Raw genomic sequence first — 16,876 nt, 5'->3', positions numbered from 1 at the left:
CGAATTTTAGGTGTAAAAAATTACAAGTGTAAAGATGTAAAAAATAAAATAATTTGAGTATTTAGTTGGATTGACTTGATGTATAAATTCTAAAATATTATTTTAACAGGTAAAGATAAATTCTAATTAAGTTTAATTACTAATTTGTTTTCAAATAGGAGAAGACCAAATTGGATTGTTTTAAAGAATAAAGAGACTAAATTGAATAAAAAAGTTAAATAAAAACTAATTTAAAAACAACTACTACCATTATCACGTCGTGACACGACTATAACTTGTCATGTGGCACAAATGTAATATGATTGATATGTGACAATTTATATATTTTAAAAAAAATAAAAATTCTACAAATTGACATGTGGCATGTACGGGACAGGATATTAACTTCAATTTAATGAAGACAATCAAATTGAACCTTGTTCGATAATCGGAGGACTAAATTGAATCAAAATTTGGGATGTCAACGGTGCGGGTAGGGTACGAGTAGTAGCTCTCCCGTACCTACCCACTGGATAAATATTCACCCCATACTCGTACCCATAACTGTGTGGATATCCGCATATTTTTCTTAATATTCACGGATATCCACGGGTATCCACGAGTATTTACAAAAGAAATATTTAATATTTAATAATAAATTTGAATAATAAATTCAAATAAAAATACAATGCATAACATTTATAAATTTCAAACAAAGTGAAAATGATCCATTTCAATAGTGTTGAATAATAATGTACAAATAAATGGAGATTTTTTAAAACCAATTGATAAAAAATAACTCATTCAAAATAAATATGTTAATATTTTAATATTTTTTAACTTAAATCAGAGTATAACAGGTACAGGTATCCACGGATACAGATATTATGATACATGTACCCGCCCTGTTAATAAGCGGGTATAAAAAATACTCATTATGCGTGGATATCCATTTTCAATATCAATTTCTTACCCGTTGCGGATTTTATTTATGGATATCCGCGGGTATGAATTTTTTTAACATCCCTAATCAAAATATAATAAAAAAAACAAAATGAACCGAACAACAAATTAGATGATTAAATCTGTAATTATACCTCTTAAATATGATAAAAAAATTATATAAATAAATATTATATACATTAATGGATTATTTAATGTAATTTTGTTAAAATTATTTTTTAAATAACCCAGCAACCTCTCTTCCAACCCGAAACTCTTGGGAGGGAATCTATAATATTTATAATATTTAAATGGGGAAAACGATAAGATAAGGGATGATGTAATTTAAGTAAATTTAACAATGAAAACAAAAAATAGAAGGTGCTACTTTGATATATTTAATTTAATGATTCTCAGGAACTTGGTTATTTTAATGTTGGTGACTTATATTATGGAGGAGATCCACTTTTCCAGATTAAAATATTATGGTTCAGATTTGATTTACGCATCACCAACAATGTTGGGATAATGGAGAATATTTTGACTTTCTTTCTATCTTTGACTTTGTAGGAGTATTTAGTATAAATGTGAAAACTAAATTATTTTAATAATTTATTATACGTAGAAACCAAAGTAAATAAAAAGTGTAATTCAATTTTGTTAATGTTGTTAATTTAGTTGAATATTTTCACCCCAACTTAAAAATTCAATAAAAACTATATGACATAAATCCCGTAATAACTATTTAACATTTATAACTTTCAATTTCATTTTAAGAACTTCTACAAATATCATTGTTTTTGAAAAACACCCCTCTTAAAAACTTAGTTCTTCAAATCGGATTTAATTTTCGAATTCTTAAAAATCTATGGATACAGATGATTTTATTTCAATTTTTTTTATAAACATGACGTGCCTATGGTACTCATTAAAATCATACAAAATTTATTGTAGATCCAACATTGTTAAAAGTATGAATAATTTTAAATTTTGAATGTATTTTATATTTTGAAGACATTAAATGCTTTGACTATTTCATTTAATATATTTTTTATGTAGTGGCAAGATCTATAAAATAATATTTCCTTACGATTTTACTGAGCTTTTGAGTTATGGCAATTTTTATCAATATTTTAGAGGAATTGAAAAATTAATTGATTAGTTTTTAAAAATAATCTAGTTTCAAAACACGCTCCGTAACAACAGTAGTCCGAAGGGATTTTATATTCACATTGAGTGATATTCACATGAGTAATAATATTCATTTGTGTTTGTGTGTTTATTTGGGTAGAGCATTTAAGAGAGACACTAATTAGATGAGTTTAAGTTGATTTAAGAGTGAATTATGTATTGTTTTTTTTTAATGAATTTAGAGGTGATTGTAAGTAAATTTAGAAATAATTTTTGTTAAAGTTTGTGAGAGATTTGATTGATGTGATGGATTAAAAAATATGTTTTAATAGAAGTATTGATGAGATTACCATTTTGCCCTTAGTTTAATAAATAGTATAAATTGATATTTGTATGAATAAATTTTTATTTCATAATTTTTTTTAACCACTAAATTTGAAAAAAAAAATATTACAAAAATAAAAATACAACATTAACCAAGCACATAGATTTGCTCCATGACATAGGGAATGAATCCCTCGAAAAGCTCATATCCGATCCATTCAATTGGGATCGAATCCCTCAGTGGCACAGATCTGATCCACTAAAGTTGGGATCAGATCTCTCATTTCCTCTCTTCACATGGATCCCTTCCATTGGAGTGGGATCGGATCCCTCATACACCCGCCTCTCCATGTTGAGCTTGCACACACCATGAGTGGATGGGTTCCAACTTTGCAATGCATGTGAGAGAGAGAAGAGGGTAAAATTGTTATTAACCCCGTCAATCTATTCAAATATGCGCATCACTGACGAAATTACCATCCTAGTGCATCCCGCATACCATCGCTTTACCTTCCTCTCAACTTGACAAACGAACAGATAAAGAACTTAACAGGTAAAGAACTTAACAATCCACATCGTCTCTAAATCACTCTACCTCAAACGAACAGAGCCTTAGTGATCTATAACATATACGTATATAAAATTTCTTATTATTTTATCTTACAATCACCTTTTAAATTAAAATAATTATTAATAATAAAAAAATTAGGTATAATTACTGATTTGGTACCCCAACTTTTTGGTTAAGTTCAATTTGGTACCCATACTTTTGGTTTGTTTAATTTAGTACCCTAATTATCTAAAAAGATTCAATTTGGTCATCTCCGTTAAGTTGGTTAATTACAACTTATATATGTATGTTAGAATAACTTTTTCTAATATACACATCAAATCATTTTTTACACGTGTCCTGTACGGACACGGTGTTAACTCCAACTTAACGGAGATAACCAAACTGAATCTCTTTAGATAATTGGGTACTAAATTGAACAAACCAAAAGTTTTGGTACCAAATTGAACTTAACCAAAAAGTTAGGATACAAAATCATTAATTATATCAAAAAATTATTTACAGTCAAATTATACAATTTTTTTACACTTATTTTTATAATCATTTTATATAATTTAATAATATTTTTAACATTAATAATATTTTTATTATTTTTCGTTGTTATTGAAACCGTAAACATACGTGTCTGAGTCTTGTTTCAACTATAAAAATAAAGATAATAATAATTTTTTGGAAAAATAACGTGAAACTGAAAAGAAAAACACATAGTAAAGTTGTCTATTTTTTAATATCAGTAAGTATTAATTTAACTTTTGTATCAGCATTTAGATTTCTGTTTAAGATATTTGAGAAGAGTATCAAAACTAAACGCTACGTACTAAAATCAACAATATAGACGCCATTCAGAAACTTCCTACAGAAGCTAATTATGGATAAGTTCCTCCAATTACAACAATATATACATAAACACAAATGCCTCGGCACTTTGTTATTTATTCTCTTTTGTTAATATTTGTTGATTTGACAGAAGACCGAACATGTCAATAACACATCATTTGTTAACTTATTCATAACAAACGTGGCGTGAAAAGTAGCAGAAGCCAAAAATAGACATACATCAGTACAAAACAGTGATATTTTCTTTCGTCATTTTGCGAAATGCAAATTGTTAAACTTATAATATGACAGTGAAGCAGTTGTTGCCGTCTTCTACATGTAATGGAGTCTCATGAAAGAACGAAAAAGACACCAAACAATTATTCGGAATTAGGTTTACAAGGAATAGAATATTGCATAAGTTTTTATAACGACCATAGAAATAAGAAACAAATCTTATATACACATTATTTCTCATTTTTTGAATATTATATAAATAAATTAAATTCATTTTTATATTAAATATTTAAAAAGTATATGTGTCCGTGTCGTGTTCGGTATTCATATTACAAGGAGGTTTAACACCTTAAACAGATTTTAATACTTCGACCAAGAAACACCGGATTCACCAAAACCCTCTCGTGTCTTGGATGCTCAATTTTCTTAAAAGCACCTCAGAACTTTCACCATCTGGACATGGTACCATGATGCCTTTAAAAGGTTTGGAAAAAACAGATTTTTGTCAATTTTTGCCCACATAAAGATTTGATGCACAGAGGACCGACCTGTGTTTTGAGTGACAGAAACAATGATAAGAAAAATCATCAAACCATGGCAAAAAATAATATCTTTACCAGTAGCATTTAAAAAGGTGAGAGTTACTTCTTTGGTAGTAGTCATTGATTCAGATTAAATCATCCTCCTCTTGCATCTCTTTTTCTTTCAAAACATTCTTTACTCTCAACAAAAGGGTTGACTTCCAAGGTTCCTGCATTGAAACGGTCAAGTCATATACAACGTTAGAAACATATGTAGGATTTGATTGGGCTCTGAAGATTATTGTGACTTCAATTTTTTACATATCAGATGATAGTGGCGCTGTTACAATGCCTATAGATAGCAAGATAGCAGATAGTGTGAAAACCACTATTTTGAATTCTTTTTATATATATGTATGAATTTGTAAAAATGATAAAAATTACTCAAAATTACTAATAGACATAATTAACAATAAAAAGGTATGGATGTCTTAAACATACGTACAAGTAAATAAATACTAATAAAAATCAAATTCAAGTTTTCTAGACAGGAATTATCAATCATCACTTTCTAAATCCAAGTCTTTGTATCATTTTCGCTATTATCAGCTATAGATTTTAATTTTGGACATTAAAATTCCGAAAGTAGCCCTACAAAACACCCTAAAGTCTCTATTCAAAGGGAATTTTAGAATCCACAGGTGGCACCAGTATAGGACCTACTTCGGCTGTTATTGAGGTACTATTGGGTCTCGTATGACCGCTACCCTAAGCCACTCCATTACATAGTATTTACCCACTTCATACACTAAAATCATACAAGACACGATCGTGATCAAAGAGGTCTGGGAGTAGCATTAGTTAAACAGATGGAAGCAACAATTGAGGAGCCGAAGTTGCATCTTTATGGTACAATCATATTATCAATTCTCCATTATACCAACGACATACACAAAAATACAAGAATGTAAATGCCAAATAGTTCCAAGAAGATATAAACACAAGAATGCCAATAATTTACAGTATACTTCATGCCATGTTGGTTGCAAAACATTAACAAATTAAGCTTATGCACCGTCATCTAGGACATCTATCATTTTTTGTTCTAAGGTCTATGTTCCCTTTCATATTTTCCAAAGAATTTGTTGTGTTGTTTAAATGTTTAAATGCGATATATGTCAACTTGAAAAGCATTATTATGCCACATATCCTCCGAGTAATACAAAAAGTGTTCACTCTTTTGATTTGGTTCATTCTAACGTTTGGAGGCCTACATCGAACTCTAGTATATCTAGTGTTCGATAGTTTGTCACTTTTATTGATGACTATACCTATGTTATATGGATTTTCCTCATGAAAGAAAAATCTATGATTTTTACCTTATAAGAGAAGTCAATCAAATGTTTACGTTTTGATAATGGGAAAGAATATATGACATGTCTAATTCCTTTTCGAAAATGATGTTATTCATGAACTCACATGTGCGGATACACCAAAAAAAATAGTCATCTCCTTGGGATGGCACAAACACTTCCAAATGCCCTAAATCTTATTGGGGAGGCTATCATCATTGTTGTTTATCATATTAATCGACTACCCTCTCGGATTTTAGATGGTTTGAGTCCAATTGAGTTCATGTCTTCCTTTTTTCCATCTATTCCTTTTCTGTCTAGTTTTCATAGTTAAGTGTTTGGATGAGTTGTATTTGTTCATATTCATAGTCAGTTATGTGGAAACTTACATCCTAGAGCTGTTAAATGCATGTTTATTGGTTATGTATCACATAGAAAAGGATATTGTTGTTACCATCATTCAAGTCAAAAGTCTTTACTTCAATGGATGTCACTGTTGAAGAAAATTAATCCTTTTACATGTGTCCTCAACTTCAGGGAGAGAGTTCTTTTGAAGCTGACTCTTTTGGATCTCTTGAATCAACATTGGTCCCTTTCATATAGGAACCATCTCATATTGATACTACTCTTGGTATTGTTGACACTTTTGCCGACACATCTTATATGGATGTCTCTAAAGTTGCTCCTAACAAGGATATCTATGTTCTTGAGTTAGGGTACACAATATCAAACTTGACAAAAAAACCTAACTTGATTCAGGAACAACCCCAATTGTCTAAGTCAAGGGTAAGTGTTTCTTCTTCTGACACCCTTGGTCTTGTACCAAATATCCTATTTCTCATTTTGTAACCACAAAAAGCCTTTCTATGCAGCACCCATTCTTGTAACCACCCTTTCTTGTTGTCTAATTGCTGCCCATTTTTCAACAATGGTGTTGCATTCTCTGTCCCCAAACTTTTCAAAATGCCGTGTTCTCTGCCCCCAAAACTCCTAGACAAGGCTTTAGAATAATGTTCCCAAGAAGGATTCTTGAATTTTTTTTGCCAGATATTGAACCATTGGACAACATTTTCTTCCATGCTAAAGAGGGCTGGGTGTATTCTTGTTGATCCTTTGATGTTCCAAACTTCAAAAACAATTGTTGCCCTTGTTGTCTGATCTTGGGGGCCATTCTCTTCAAATGTGGGCAACTCCACCTTTTTTTCTTAATCCAAGGTCAAAGTGGTTCTTCCTCTTTATTAAATCCATTACTATCAATGTCATCCTCTTCTCTTTTCTCCTCCATCTGAACGTTTCTTTCCTTTCTTGATATCTTGAAGTAGTTCTTTAATCTCCTTCATGTCCCATAGTAAGGTATCTTTGATAATAGACAAATCTGTCTTCTTCTCCGATATCACTCTTATTTGCTCGCTAACCAATCTTTCCAAAGAACTCACTCTACTTTCCATAATCCCCCCTTTTTCTGATCCGGCAGGTCCAACTAAATTGTTAGGAATCTAGAAACAGTGGTGAAAGAATAAGACAATTAAAGAACCAAATATAAAGCCTTGCACTGTATTCTTCATTTTACACTGTAAAAACCAAAGCTTACAAACAAAATTGCTTTCCTTTCTTACAGGGTTTTCCTGTCACAAACATCAATTCAAAAAGACACCCCTAACTCTTCCTAACATGACAATATATAGACTTTCAAAAAGTCTTCATTTCATATTGGTAACAACTAACTGTTAACCAATTAACTGTCTTTATTTTTCTTCCTATAGTATACTTTCAAGATACCCTCCTTTTTCCCTTGCCTATCACAATGTCTAGTTCAGAGGCTGGATTTTGAGCAATGGCACATGAGGCGTGTGAATTGTTATGGCTTAAAAGTAGAGCTGTCAAAATAGGTTGGAACCCGCGAGCCAACCCAGCTCACCACGGGTTTAGACCGGGTTGGGTTGAAATTTTTTTACAAATTTCAATACGGGTTGATTTTTGACCCGGCTCATCCGGGTTGAACCCGTGGTGAGCCGGGTTGGCTCACCAACTCGCAGATAAAAGGGTCACACAAGTGTTTTTATTTATTTTTATTAAGTTGGGCTTTACATTTGGGTCATGTTAGGTTGTTTTTTTATCCAACACATAAATAATTTGTATTTTTTTTTATTTTGGTTTGTATTTGGATTGTATTAAAGTTTATTTAGATTTTAATTAGAATTACAATTTAGTTTTGATTGAAAAAAAAATAAAAAAAATAATATTTTTTTTAATTAAGTGAACCCATGAGCCAACCCGTTTAACCCGCCAACCCGTAGTGGGTCGGACTGGGTTTGAATTTTTTTGGCTCGCTAAAAAGTGAGCCGGGTTGGGTTGGCACTAAATCATCAATCCGTGGTGGGTCAAGTCGGATTACCCGTTTTGATAGCTTTACTTAAAAGTACTCTAAACGATCAAAGAACCTATGATTCTTTATTATGTTAATAAGTCAGATATCTAGCATTTATTACAATTCAGTTTAGCATGATAGAACCAGACATAGAGATAGATTGACACTTTATCAAAGAGAAACTAAATAATGGCCTTATCACTACTTCTTATGTCCCATCTAGACTTTAGTTAGCAGATTTGTTTACCAAAAAGGTCTTCCCACGGAATGATTTCATGATCTCAAATACAAGCTAGGGATAATAGATGTCCATTCATCAACAAAAGACGAAATGTTGTTAGTAGGATATTAAGTATACTACTAGAAGATGTTAGAAGATTCTATATATCTCTCAGTTTCAAATAAAAATCAATTAATGAAAATCTTCTTTTTTTCATATTAATCTCTTCAAGACATATAAAGTGGAAACTTATCCTTCCTCTAGCTTAAAAATAAATGGAAGATTGAGAAGTTTGAGAGGTCGGAAATACAAATAAATTCACACAAGATATAAGAAAATAACATATATATATATATATATATATATATATATATTATCAAAAAGATTAAAAACTTACTGCATTTAAGAACAGTGACAGAGATGGTGGAGCAAACAACATCAATTTAGATTGGGATCAATGTAGATGAGGTACAAAACTTGAGATTCTAAAATAAGTTTTGCTAAAGGAAGGAAACAGGACATTATGTGATCTGCATATGAAACTATAGTGTAAGCTCATAACTTTAGTATATAATTTGCTTAAGAAAAAAAAATCAGTACATAATTTCTAAAAACAATCAATCAGATATTTATTTATATCACAAATAAATAAAACTAATGACATCTATATCAAACATGGCAAAGTTTGACAAGGAGATTACCATTGCCTATAAAATTAATCAATTCACATATCAAACAACGAAAGCATTTTATCTTACTTTCCAGCAGTTAACACAAATGGATTCTGATTTTGATTTTAATAAAATGCTACAAACATTAAAAGAATTAGATAACATTAAAGAGTAGTCACGTGACTATGTTTTTCTGTCTCGGGATAGAGAAGTATACCAATGGGGTTATGTCATTAAACTCCTTGACTACTCTAGTAAAATTTTCAACATCTTCCTCGTCAACTGAAGCAGCCAAATCCTGAAATATGATAATTATTTTCAATCAATAAAATGAAAGAGCGACAAAAAAGAATGAGAGCAAAGTAACAAGTCAAGTTACACTACAAAAAAATGTCTCATTAGTAACCAATTTAGTAACCAAAAGTTGTTAGTCACTAGTAACCAAAAGTTATTAATTACTAAAATAATCACTATTATAAATAAAAAATTATAATTGGTCACTAAATTGGTCATTAATTAATTAAAAACCAATTTAGTAACTAAGTCATTTTGGTAGCTAAGACCTATGTAGCTAATTTTTAGTGACCAATTTCTTTTGGTAGTCAAAATCATGATAGCTAATTTTAAAAACCAATTTAGTGACCAATTATAATTTTTTATTCATAATAACTATTTTAGTAACCAATAATTTTTTACTTTATAAATTGGTATTTAAATTAGTCATTATAGTGATTAACAACTTTTGATCACTAAAATTGGTTACTAATTAAACATTTTCTTGTAGTATTAATAGCACTAAGAAAAGACCATTTTTATAGGAGTTTTAGGAAGACAAGGAGTTATTGCAAAAAGACAAACACCATTGCAACGCTGAGATTGAAGGACAATTTAAGATTGTGTATATTGGAAAGAATAGAAGGGTCTGCAGGTAACTAGGAAAGTCAATTACTACTGTGGCACTTGTCATTGAGACTTGAGCTAATTGGACAAGCTTTAACTTACTGTAAATTAGTAGTGTGATTTCAACACATAGGAGATAGAACAGTCATTGAGAATTTAAAGACAAGTGTAGATTCTTCTTTGTACACTTATTTTTTCTTCAGATTTATATTTGTAATCTCCCATCCAGATCTTGATAACAGACACATCAAAAAATATCCCTATTATCTCTATTCTACTTCATCTGAATACGATCCAGTTCCATCAAAATTCCACCACTTACAGCCAAAAATTTGTATTCACGGGTTGTGGAGAATGTGGGATCCAAGTCCTACGTGATCAAAGGAAAATATGTTAGAAATTTAAGTACAAAGTATTCTCCGGTATGTAAAAGAAACTCTAAAAAGAACCTGATAACGCTCCAAAGAGTTGGAAATTGCAACAAAATCCCCTTTAACAAGCTGGCAAAGCCCTGCATTAAGAAGATGTACTCTAACTCCATATTTCCACAAGTTGCTATTCAGTGACTGTCGGGCAATATCTTCATAAATCTTAATTGCCTTCTGATATCTGGTAAAACATCAAGTACATCAATATACCCCAAGTTTTAATGTTTTGCAACTCACTTCATCTCTAATAAGTTTGGGTAAATAAACTTTACATGGTATGCATATCCCAACACAATTAATTGATAGCTCCAACCATTTTAAGAATAGAACAGAAGTTACATGCAATTTCAAGAGATATGCAGGTAAAACAAAGTTAAACACACTTACTGTTGAAGCTGGGCAAAAAATTGTGCAACTTTAAGCTTGCACTGTATCACAGAGGTTGCTGCATCCCCAATTTCAAAAAGTTGAGCAGCCCTCTCATAATGCAATCTAGCACAGTCTATGTCTTTGTTGAGCTCACCTAAGTCGCCAATTTCCTAAATCCACGAACATAAATTCAACTTTGCAAATTAACTTTATTTTCAAAGGATTTAAACTCCCTATCAGAACCGCAAAAAATGAAAGAGCCAACAATACACAAACAACAGATGCAGAATAACATGACACCACATGATCGTAAACTTGAACATGAAAAAGGTCTTCAACAGAATTGGGGAGACAGGACACGAAGGCACATGTCAACAGACTTGCCAAGTCATGTCCCTACACACTGTGAATGTGTATATACTCAACAAGAGGTACCTTTGAATACTTAGCAGCCATGATGTGCCTACCAAGCTCTTCGTAGATTGTCACTACTTTATTTAAGCAGAAAACAGCTCCTTAAATGCCAAAACAGAAGCAAAAGAAGTTAGCTAAGGGCCTGTTTCATTCTCTTTTCACCTTTTGGTTTAAAAGCCATTTTCTAGTACAATTTCACATACTCATGAATCAACGTCTCATACACATTCTATCAAGTTTTTACAACGTATTTCCAAACAATCGTTTAAAGAAACAGAAACAGTAAGAAATGTTTTCTTGTCTTTCTTTTTTTTTTTATCTTGTTCGACATCTCTGAACTCCACACGCTTATGCCTGACACCACACTGCACCAGCTGTATAGCTACCCTTGTTTAGCCACACTCTGAAAACCAAAAATAATTTTCCCAAATAGATATAAAAAAAACCATATGCTACTGAAATGCGTCTTCACTGCCCTGGGAATGCAAAAACACCAACAAAACTGGATTGTATGCAATCAGTTTCTCTACGCATTCACAGTCTATACATTGTATTGTAACTATCAATGAAAATTGAATACCTCAAATATCAAATGCGTCTTTTAGGTCCAATTTACCAAGATAAAATAGAAGCCATTCCATCTTAATTGGATGGTTCCAAGTTATTGACTATGTGAATACATAAAAGAAAAAAAAAAATAATTACTTTGCCAGCATACTTACACAATCTTTACATTTTACTCCTTACCCTCCAAACCTATACCCATTTTAGTTCTTGCGCATGCACACTTTGTAACTTGTTTCCATCTCTACACATACACTTTTCGGATTCCAATTTAGTCCCCACAATTTCCAACGACAAAGACAAAAACGGAACTACAAAGTATACATGGAGGGCCTATAAAAATAGCAACTTTTAGGTGTGCAAGAACTAAAAAAATAAAGAGGTTATGTACAGGGAGCAAATGAGTAATTAAACAAAAGTTCTAGAGGGAATCCGAGGGAGGACGTTAAAGAGCACCTTGTAATGAAGTTTTCTTGTAGCAACGAGCACCTTCGATATAAGCATTTACAGCATCATGCTTGTTACCTAACTGCACTACCCATAATTGGCAAAAAGAGCATCGTATTATATAAAATATTATATAATATATATAGTAACAAATGAACCCAAAGCACAAAACTGGGTTTCAAAGTGTGAAAAGGATCATGGTGAGAACAGAACCTTCATGTGACATGCAGACGATTCGAGGAAGAGTGAGCCCGCCTTGTCCCCTGAAGGAACAAAGAAACAGTTAAAAGTGTGAGAAAAACATGAAAAGGAAAAGAAAAAGTTTTGGAAGAGAGAGAGAATGGGACATGATTTGGCGAGTTTGAAGGAAGTAGCGGATTTGTGGAACAACAGAGCGGCGTCTTCGACATTGGAACCGAACAAGGGGCAACAAGCGTGGAGCTTGTTCTCCGCTTTCTTGGCTAGCACATGTCCCTTCACCATGTGATCGTCGTTCATTGTTGCTTTCACTCACTTCTTCGATTGCGTTGCTTCCTTCGTCACCGTTGCGTTTTGGCGACACAAAAGGTCGTCACAGACGCTGTTGCGTAAAAACGACGTCGCGTAGTGGTATTCGTTATGCATCCTCTTTCTGATGCTTTGCTTGTTAGTTCGGTTCGTTTCGGTTAACCAAAGCCGAAACGGAAAGGTCAACCTCAGAATCCCGCAACCAAGTCCCAGATTCTCATTCCCATGTTTAAGGTTTCACGTTATCCAACGTTAAATTAACCGGATTTTAATTCGGTTCAAGAAAAATTGTTCAAAAAAAAAAAAAAAAAACAAAAACGTTAGCATCAATATCTCAAAAATTATTATTATTTTAATTTCGAATTGGCTTAATACTTCTTTTAATTTAGTATTTACAGAAATAATTTATTTTTTTGTTTAACATAGATAGTCCTAATATTTATTAATTGATATTAAGCAATAGTTTGGGGTTTGAATGGAATAGTAGAATGGTTAGGAAAGGAGTGATTGGGATTTGAAGCAATGGTAGAGAGAAGAGGAAAATGAGTGTTAATAAAGTGGAACATAATGGTCATACATTTGCATCCATTTTGGACTTTGAAAATTTACAACTAATCATTCATCAACACTTTCATTCCTAAAGTGCTACACTATATTTGGTAAACATGAAATAAATATGTATCTTATTTTCATGCATAAAAAATTTATAGTAGAAATAACATTTTTTCACTTGAAAATTTAAAAACTAAAAACATAATTAATAAAAAAAACTCGATAATAATATTATTTTATAGTAAAAATCTCTCAATTTGGCTGTGTTACAAAATCTCTCACTTTATATGTAGGGTTAAAATAATCCGTATATCATATCCTATGATTCTATACCTTCAACATAAATAGGGAAATAAATTAAAAGGAATTATTTTACATTGTTTGAAAATTGTGAAGGCCTTTTTTCAATTGTTTTTAAAACATTTTATATATTTAAATCACTAGTACATTCTATTGGAGACTTTGTTTTTGGTGAATAGATTATACTTGAACCAGCAAATTAATTATTTTATTAGCTTTAAACTAATATGATTAATTTGGATTTAAATTAAACATATAAAAACAAAATGACCAAGTCATCAATTTTGTACAAATAATTTAAAAACACCTTTTAGTAACTAAAATGAATGATAAATTATTAACTAGAACATTATCTTTCAGGAAAATAACTAATTAAATTATTAATATTAACTTAATTTTTACCTAAATATTCTTTTCGCAATATAATTCATAATAATCATTAAGAAAATGATAAAATAAAAAAATATTGTTTATGTAAGATATTATGAAATAAAATTTAATCAATAGTTTTACTTTTATTTTTTACATCATTTAGAATCTATATAAAATAAATAAAAATAGACCCAAATAAGAAAATATATCCGAATCAGAAATTTTGAAATTAGGTCTATTTTTTAACACTCATAAACTATATATATATATATATATATATATATATATATATATATATATATATATATATATATATTATTAAAAAATTTCATATTTTATGAAAATTTTCTTATAAATTTATTGAAAATTTTGCAAAAAAGGATTTTTTGTCATTTTTCTAAAGGCTTTAATTAATAAGTAATCATTCATAAATAATTATTTTCTACAAAATTATAAAATTTACAATTATTTTCTACAAGTTTTTTTTTTGAATTTTTTACACAATATTATTTAAAACAAAAATATTTGAATTTTTTACACAATATTATTTTAAAATAATTGACAGTAAATTCTTGCAAAATTTTTTTCAAAACCAAATTTTTATGTATTTTTTACGAAAATGTTTTTAAAACAAAATTGAAAAAAAAAAGTGTTTTTTAGTAATATATATATATATATATATATATATATATATATTAATTTACTTTACAATACAATAATTATTTAAAACTTTTCACAGCAAAATGTTAAGAAATTGAAAATAAAAAATTATCTATGTTTGTCATATTTGAAAGTTCAGTTAAAGTAATTATAATTTTGGGTATATAATTTAAATCAACTAGTATTTATGTGATTCTATTTTTGCCTTATTGGTAATTTGGATTTATTTCCTTACTATTTTTGTGATATTTTACATTCAAAATAATATTCTAAAGAACTCCCAAAACGATAAAAGAGTATCTATGAGATTTTCTTCTTCATCTTCGTCACTATTAAACTGTGAGCCCAATATGAAAATGTGGAGCTGTCAACTTGAATAGACATATCCATGACTCATCACTATATATACAAAGTTAGGCCATAATAGACTAACAAGACAATTGGGCTACTGCTATTCAAAATTTTCCCTCAACACTGTTCTTACTTTTAGACTATTAAACCACAATTAACCTTTTTAGATAAAAATTTAATAAAACACAGAAATCGTAAAATATAATTAAATTACATAACTAACTTTTAAAAAAGTATTTGAAAATTAAAAATCATATTTATGATATTTAATTATACATATTACAATAGTAAAATATCATTTTATTGAATCAATAGTCACTTTCCTTTTTGAAGTTATAAACTTTTAGTTTGATTCATATATGGACAACGTACGAATTCAAAACATACGACTTCAAACTATGGCATAGGATACTGATTTTATATTTTAAAATATATTAAAAAAAGTTATAATGTATCAACATTAATGTATTTTAATGTTTAGTAGAAAGTAGCACAGAAGATTCAACAGAGGATTTGTATTCTACTTTTTACTTTAAAAGTATAATGTATAGAAGATGTAAATGATAACAAGATCATAGCACTAGGACTTTGAAAGTAATTTGGACACTCTATGGTTGGTTCAAGGAGGACCATCATAATGTATGTTTGAAGGGGAAACAAAAAATTAAAAAACATATAAAAAATTAAAAAAAATCACGAAATGACACGTGACCGTTATTGTTCATTATCGTAAATGATTTAAACGATATTAGCAAAAAATGACCAAATTGAATAAAATTGACGAAAATTTAGACCTATTTGAACATAAAAACAAAATTATTAAAACTGATTTAACAAAACTTGACAAAAATTGGGACAAAAAAAATATTTTAACCTAATAAGATCATAGCACTAGAACTTTGAAAGTAATTTGGGAAGTCTTTGGTTGGTCTAAGGAGGATCACCGTAGTGTGTGTGTGCATATTGAAGGGGAAAAATCCATGAAGGCAGCAACAAGTGAAGTTGGTTTTGAGCATGCACATGTGTCAAAGTAGGACCATTGAAGCACTATGTAGTGATAGATATTAGAGTCATGACATGAGATTGAGATGCTTGTTAAAGGCCTAACTTAGCGGGATTGGTCGTTGGTTATACAAACATGGTTTGGCCATTATTCTCTTTCCCTTCCAATCCCACTTTTCTCCTTCAATCAACCATCACTTACTTCTAAAACCAACATCAAATCAACATATGTAATATACTTTAACATCTTCCATTAATCAGTATTTTCAACACAACAATCAAAGCTCACATTTCATCTTAGACTCAAAAATCAAATCCTAAGAATACCAAACAATTATGTGATAATAGTATTAAAACCTATTTCATAACTATTATTGTTAAAAATCCTACATTTATTAGAGATAAAACGAATTTCCAAACCTTATTTTATAAATTAATTTTGAGATTGGTAATAATCTTAAATCACAATTATTTGATAATAGTATCTAAATATCTATTGTTGTTCGAGATTTACGTTGACTAGAGATTAGACGAATTTGTAGATGCAAATCTTATTTTATAAGTCCATTTTGTAAGGTTGAATTAGATTTAAAGTTTCATTCCTAAAATGGTATCAAAATCAATCCAAAACATATCTTAACGAGATTTGTTGTTTGTTAAATCTATCTTACCACATCTTGTCGGACTGCTTTCAAATCATAATTAATGTGTAGTCTCATACTTCAGGATGTATGTACTTATAAATGGATGTAAATCTCATATTATAATTCTGACTTCTTTAGAGTTTTTAAATATATATTAGATAATTTTTTATATATTGGTATTGATTTATGATCCTATAAACATAGTGCATAGAAGAAAACCTAAATTTTCATAAA

At 30.0% G+C, this 16,876-nt stretch overlaps 1 protein-coding gene across 3 annotated transcripts; it reads right to left on the bottom strand.

The window, feature by feature from the left end:
• Positions 1-4,120: 4,120 nt before the first annotated feature.
• On the bottom strand, positions 4,121-13,007 carry LOC114183374 (alpha-soluble NSF attachment protein 2-like). 3 transcript variants are annotated; one of them, XR_014995402.1, is made up of 10 exons: positions 12,468-13,007; positions 12,264-12,336; positions 11,265-11,344; positions 10,848-10,999; positions 10,482-10,641; positions 10,355-10,402; positions 9,350-9,430; positions 8,859-8,991; positions 4,646-4,751; positions 4,121-4,548 (listed from the first exon to the last, which is right to left on the bottom strand). XR_014995402.1 is itself a non-coding variant. In XM_028070383.2 (10 exons), the coding sequence occupies exons 1-9, from the start codon at positions 12,750-12,752 to the stop codon at positions 4,668-4,670; spliced, it is 879 nt and encodes a 292-aa protein (XP_027926184.1). In that variant the 5' UTR covers positions 12,753-12,999; the 3' UTR covers positions 4,121-4,548; positions 4,646-4,667. The 3 variants fall into 3 exon arrangements, 2 of the variants coding, with proteins under 2 accessions (XP_027926184.1, XP_085530124.1); XM_028070383.2 differs by lacking the exon at positions 8,859-8,991 and having other exon boundaries at positions 12,468-12,517; positions 12,602-12,999; XM_085673998.1 differs by lacking the exon at positions 8,859-8,991 and having other exon boundaries at positions 12,468-13,003.
• Between the last annotated feature and the right edge of the window lie 3,869 nt (positions 13,008-16,876).

The sequence above is a fragment of the Vigna unguiculata genome, chromosome 5 (genome assembly GCF_037176805.1).
Source record: "Vigna unguiculata cultivar grain cowpea cultivar isolate G323 ecotype 2 chromosome 5, ASM3717680v1, whole genome shotgun sequence".
Classification (NCBI taxonomy): domain Eukaryota; kingdom Viridiplantae; phylum Streptophyta; class Magnoliopsida; order Fabales; family Fabaceae; genus Vigna; species Vigna unguiculata.
Note: the sequence above shows the minus strand (reverse complement) of the source record. Positions and strands in the feature narration are given on the sequence as shown.